This window comes from Vombatus ursinus, unplaced genomic scaffold (genome assembly GCF_900497805.2).
Source record: "Vombatus ursinus unplaced genomic scaffold, bare-nosed wombat genome assembly UNPS02006874.1, whole genome shotgun sequence".
In the NCBI taxonomy this organism is placed as follows: domain Eukaryota; kingdom Metazoa; phylum Chordata; class Mammalia; order Diprotodontia; family Vombatidae; genus Vombatus; species Vombatus ursinus.
The window spans coordinates 8,539,988-8,546,290 of NW_020946652.1; the positions used below are offsets into that span (position 1 = coordinate 8,539,988).

At 55.0% G+C, this 6,303-nt stretch overlaps 1 protein-coding gene across 3 annotated transcripts in view; it reads left to right on the plus strand.

Moving 5' to 3' along the window:
• ASPA (aspartoacylase) overlaps positions 1 to 6,303 on the plus strand; it is a 22,554-nt gene that overhangs the window by 5,127 nt on the left and 11,124 nt on the right. For all 3 annotated transcript variants that reach the window (XM_027848785.1, XM_027848786.1, XM_027848787.1), the window contains 2 exons: positions 949 to 1,208; positions 6,066 to 6,261. In XM_027848785.1, coding sequence (XP_027704586.1) covers positions 949 to 1,208; positions 6,066 to 6,261 — 456 coding nt within the window. The remainder of the gene's footprint in view (positions 1 to 948; positions 1,209 to 6,065; positions 6,262 to 6,303) is intronic.

Below are 6,303 nucleotides of genomic sequence, written 5' to 3' on the forward strand. Positions count from 1 at the left end.
TGTGTGTGTGTGTGTGTGTGTGTGTGTGTGTGTGTGTGTGTGTGTGTGTGTGTGTCCACATGCAGGGCAGGGACCCCTGGAGTCCCCCCGCCTAAACTCCCAGCCTAAGTACCAGAGGACGCCGTTCCCATCAGTGGGGCCATAGAGGAGTGTCTCCCCCTATCCGCAGGCCTGGAATGCTTTCCCTCCTGACCTGCCCCTCCACAGGCTTCCCACAGAGGTCAGCACCCTCTCCTTTTGTCTTCGTCCTTACTTCTCTGGGTATGGGCTGCATTCCTCTGGTCCTGCCCCACCCCCAGCCCCACGGAATATGTGTGTGTTTTCCAGCATTACTTGTACTTTGAGTCACCCTACAAAAAAGTGGGGAAAGATTCAAAGAAAGTGAACTTGAATTCAATTTACAAATTCATAAAAATGTCTCTTAAAAGAGACTTTAGGCCAGCATGTCTCAGTCCTTGTCCCATCAGGAAATGATCCCATCCACCCGTCAGTATCTGCTGAGGGCCAGCCTGCCCAGGGTGTGCCGGGGTATGCCCGAGGTGCTAAATGGTGGCAACTGGGCAGCAGGTGGGAAATGCTCCAGGCCCTCGGAGGAGAGGGCTTCAAGGCCGGCTGGGCGGGGAAGGGAAGGCCTTCTATAACCTCCATTGTGAGCGTGTGGAGCCACCACCCCCTGCAGCTGGGGCTGTGCAGGTCTGGTCTCAGTCAAGGCTTGGGCTCTCTGCTGAGTGCACTGAGGGCTGCTGACCATCTGAGGGAGTCAGAAGTCCGGCCAAGGAGAGTATCTTGAGTTGACATTTGCCTCTTAGCCTCCAAATATGGTAAATAAGGGGAGGAGGGAGTGTCATCAGTGGCCCGGCCAGCCTCCCCGGAGGAACTTTGTCCAGGCCACCGTGGGCGCGCTAGAAGCCTGGCCAGTGACTGGGAATCTTCTCTTTGGGTTGGCAGAGCTGGCAAGGAGAGCTTGGGAGAATGACCGCCCTGCTCGGAGCCAAGAGCCCCCTGAGGAGGGTGGCCATCTTTGGGGGCACCCACGGGAACGAGCTCTCTGGGGTGCTTCTGGTCAAACACTGGGAAGAAGATGGAGCCGAGGTGCAGAGGACAGGTCTGCAGGTGAAGCCCTTTATCGCCAACCCTCGGGCAGTGCAGAAGGGCTCCCGGTACATCGACTGTGACCTGAACCGAGTCTTTGACCCTGCCCATCTAGGGTAAGGTGAATACTGGGAGGGGGGGCTCACCTCACCCCATGCCCTTTCCTGGGTGCCTTGTCAGCCTTCCTGGCCTTTGACCAAGCACACCCCCTAAGGAATTTCACATGTTCATGATAAACCAGAGAGCTTCATGAACTTTGCAAAGTGCTGAGCTAGATGCTGTTGGAGGTGATCTGCCTTAAAAACAGTTACCAATTAGTTAATCAGGCTCATAATATCATAAATGTTCCTGTTTGTATAATTAAACCTTAAAAAATGTTTTCACTGAACAAAAAACTATTTTTTCTCCATCCCAATTCGCCCCCTGCCCAAAAAAAAAGAAAAATAAAACCTTAGTGACAAATATGCCGAGTCAAAAATACAAATTCCTACATTGGCCGTGTCCAAAGCTCTATACTGCCTTCTTCTCCCAATCCACCGCCTCTCTGGCTGGAGGTGGGCCGCACAGTTCATCCTGAGTCCTCTGGGACTGTGCTTGGGCAGTGCTTAAACCTTGTTTTTTATAGAAACTGATTTGAGAAGCAGGCTCTTGTGTCCAGGGCAAGTGGGGCAACGTGGTGACCTCTTGGGATATCTGTCCTTCCCTCAAATGAGCCTTGGGGTGGGCACTTGGCACCCACTCTCAGGGGGCTGTGCCACCCAGAGACCAGCTGGGAGGGGCGGTGGCTCTTGCTGCTCAGAAGGGGCCAGGCCACCCACCTCATTGACTTTTAATCCTGTTTAAGTCCCCCTGCCCTTTGCCAGTGCCTGGCACTGCGTCTGTCTCCAGTGTGCTGCGGCCAGGCTGCACCTGTGCTCATCCCTGAACTCTCTCCAAGCTCTCTTGCCTCTCTTGAGCCCGAGCCAGAAGGGCTTCATTCATGCCTGTGCCGGGCATCAGACTGTGTGTCCACATGCAGGGCAGGGACCCCTGGAGTCCGCCCCCCAAACTCCCAGCCTAAGCACCAGAGGATGCCGTTCCCATCAGTGGGGCCACAGAGGAGTGTCTCCCCCTATCCGCAGGCCTGGAATGCTTTCCCTCCTGACCTTCCCTCCACAGGCTCCCCACAGAGGTCAGCCCCCTCTCCTTTTGTTTTTGTCCTTACCTCCCTGGGTATGGGCTGCATTCCTCTGGTCCTGCCCCACCCCCACCCCCACCGAAGCCTCCTGAGGGCAGGGGCTGTTGCTGATTCACATTCCAGGCCTAGCCTGGTTCTTGGCCCTCTGCTCATTCACTGCACTGTGGAGTCTTAACAGGAGGTAAATGGAGGGGCTCTCGTGAATTAGCGACAGATTTGGGATGGATTTCCAGGACAATGTGAATTTCAAGTAAAGGAAGCAGGCTTTTCAGTGAGGTCATTGTCACAGCCGGGTCCTGATTTATGGTCCCCATGATTGTGAGTGACCTCAAGGGGCTTTGTTCTGCTGCTGAGGGTCGGGGGACACGAAGCAGGAGAGCAGCGGCAGCGGCCTGTGGGAGGGCTGCACATTAGCTCTGGTCTCCTACGGGCCTCCGCTGGGCAGTTACCCGCCAGGGGTGATGATCTTGCACTGCTGGGTAGGGCGCTGTGTCCACCACCCATGCCAGGTATCCCAACAAGGGCAGCAGAATGCCCCATCCTGGGACTTGGGCCTCGAACCGCCGGGTGTCAGAGCATGCATCAGTGTTGGGAGGGACCTCAGAGACGTTCGGGAGCTGGGGATCTTACCTGGGGTCTGTGAACTTTAAAAGAAAACAATATTCTGATAACTGTAATAAAGCTGAACAATTGACTTTCTCTGTCATCCATATGGCATCTGTGCATTTAACAACAGGATTCTGGGAAGGGCCCCTGCTCCAGCCTAGGCCCACCCACTCAGGGTCACACAGTGTGTGAATGGCAGAGTTGGGATCTGAACCCAGGTCTTTAGACCCAGGCCTGTGCTCTCTCCAGATCAACAGAACAAATGGTGGACAGCCAGCTGTCTGAGGGCTGCTCCAGCCTCCTTGTGGTGATTGGTTGAGGGGCACAGGGAAGAGCCCGTATCCCCAGAGCCGTCCCAGAATCTCCCTAGAAGAGCGTGGCAGCAGGTGAAGCAGCCAGGCAGTGGCCTCAGTCAGTGGACAGCTGGCTTGCCTGGACTGTGGAAGCAGGCCCCATGTGCAGAGGCGGGCTGCTGGGGTCATGCAGAGAAGCGCAGCCGGACAGGCCACCCTGCGTCCATCCAGATCCTTCAGCAGACCTCCTTCGACGGCCAAGCCTGGGGCAGGCCTTATGGCCAGCCCCGCCTGCCCCAACACAGCCTGGCAGGCTGCAAAGGCTCCCCAGTGAAGACAGAGGCAGTGTCAGCTATGGGCTTAGCATTAATGGCTTCCCGTGCCTGTGTTTCAGTGGGATTCGTGGAGAGATGGCTCTGTCACCTTCTACAGGGAGCCCTCCCTGATGCCCTCCCTACCCCCGCCCCAGTCAGATGAATTGGTATCTCTTTCCTCTGGTTTTGTGCAGGGACCAGCAGTCTGGGGTGTGGTTCTATATGAAGCCTTTCTGACCCTCGTGGCTTTTAGTGGCCTCCTTCCAAACTCTGTTCTGTACAGTGGAGCTCCTGAGGGCAGGGGCCAAAGGCTGATTTTTCTTTCTGTATTTCCCACCGCTCAGCATTCCCTGCCTGGCCTTGAGACAGGTGGAAGGGGCTGACGTGATGCATGATCCTTAGGGATCCTGGGAAGCCGAGAGGCCTCACAGGGCCTGCGCCTGACTCTGGGACCCAGGCGGGGTGAGTGTCTGGTGCATGAGGATTGTGGAGTCTCTGTTGCGGGCTGAAAGCCCCCTCAGGGTCTGGCAGCTTCTCCCTTTTTTGTTTTCCCTCCTGTCTTTCTCCCTCCTGAGAATGCTTAAGCCTGATCTCTTTCCTTAAAATTGTGTTTGCCTGTTTGTGTTTAAATGTTTACTTTGTCTCTTCAGCCATCAATTGTGATAAAAGTTGTGAACTCCATTGGTGGTGTGTGTGTGTGTGTGTGTGTGTGTGTGTGTTTATTGGAATGCATTCACGAGGAGACAGTGGGGGCTGGGGAGCTTCTGGGAAGGGGGAGAGGGATTTAAATGATGACATTTTGCCACAGCATATTCTCTGGTTGGGGGCTCAGAGCTATGAAAATGCTGATTCTTTTTTGCAGTTTCCCAAGAGGAGGAGGGAATATTTACTTATGCCAGGGTTCCTGCTATAATAGGCTGAGGCAGGACCTCCACCATCCTGATGGGATTGGTTTGAGAGGAAATCCAGTCTCAGAGGCCAGGGGCCTGAGGGGGTCACTGGAGAGAATGACATGCCCCAAAAGGGGGGAGTAGTTCAGCCCATAAAAAGGTTGTGGAATGAGTACATGGCACCCCACCCATGGCACCCTACCCCATCACTGCTAGATTGAGAATAAGGAGGTGGCAGGCTTCTGTCCTCTGCTCTGTTTGGACCACACCTGAGGAGCCCTGGTCAATTCCCAACACCATGATTTCTGGAGGACACTGATACAATACAACACGTGCACAAGAGGACAAGTGGGCTGATGAAGGGTCTTGGGTCCGTGCTGTCCACACCAATGCCTCCCACGGAAGTGCCAGGCCACACATGTTCACCAGAGCCTGAGGTCTCAGGCAGCTGCCCCGGCTGGCTTCTTCCACTGGCCCTGATGGGTCCCTGGGTCTTTTCTTGCACCTTAAGTGGGGTGAGGGACCACTGCCTGCCTGTCACCCCAGGGGGCCCTTCCCCATTGCCAGGCTTCCCTGCAGGCAAGACCTCTCCCCCTTCTGACCCCAGGGCCTTGAGTGAGTAAATGTTGAGTGAGACTGAAAGCAAGTGGGAAATCCACGGGTTTTCGGGTCCTGTGTACTGACTTCTCCCTTTCCCATCTGAATGACTCATCCATCCATTCGTTTGTTCATTACCACACATTTATGAAATGCCTACTCAGTATTCAATACACCATGCTGAGTGCTGGGGAATAGTCAAAGATGAAAAGACCCAATCCCTGCCCTCAGGACACAGACACAGAATTAATATAATCTGGATGCAAAAGGATGCGTGGGCAAGGTGTCCCCAAGCTTCTGAGTTTGGATTTTAGCGTTCTCACGTGGCCGGGGAAGGTTGGGGGAGGGGGATCAGGAAGCTCCGCCCAGCTGGGAGTATTCTACTCTGGCCTCAGAAGATGAGGGGTATTGCAACTGTTCTAGGCCCAGGGGATGGTGTGAGCAAAGGTACCCAGGGCATGCTCAGGAAGCATTGTCCTGTTTGGAGCACAGGGCACAGCTCGGGTTGGTTGGAATGGGAAGTGGGAGCTATTTGGTGGAGGGTCTTGAAGGCCTTGTTAAAGAGCTGGGACCTCTTTACCTAGCTACCTCATTTCTTACCTAGCCTTAATCACTGAATGGGTGTTGCCTCGGTCAAACTGAGATCTGTTGAGCACCGTAGCTTAGAAAGGCATCTGGACCCATCTCCAGCTGTCATGGTCCATGTCTGGCCCCTGGACCCAGATGACTCTGGAGGAGAAAGTGAGGCTGGTGCCTTTGCACAGCCCTGCCTCGCTTACATCCAATTCACTTGCATGTCACGGCAGCCCCTCCCTGAGGTCATGGTCCTCTTTGAGAATGGAGGACAGGACAAGAGTAGGAACATGTGAGGTCGGGGGTGAAGGGGCCAGGGGACAGTCAAGCATCCGTGATGGCCAGCGCTCTTCCTCCTGGGCCCCCGGAGTCACTCATTCTCCCCATCCATCCCCCAGGGGCCTCCCTGCACCCACTGCTCCTGACCCTGACCTTGGAGCCCTCCCTCTCAGGCCCCCAGCCCCTTCCTAGCCAGTCCTGGAGGACGTGGGGCTTGACTCTCCTCTCTCTCTTCCGCTGCCAGCGAGGAAATGCCAGAGAACTCGCCTTACGAAGTCGTCCGGGCCCAGGAAATACACCGTTTGTTTGGCCCCAAAGGGGGCAAAGATGCCTACGATGTGATTCTTGACCTCCACAACACCACGGCCAACATGGGCTGCACTCTCATTCTCGAGACCTCCAAGAATGACTTGTTAATCCAGATGTTTCATTACATTAAGGTAACTTAGGTCTGAGGGGTCTGTCCCTTCCTGCAGTCAGGG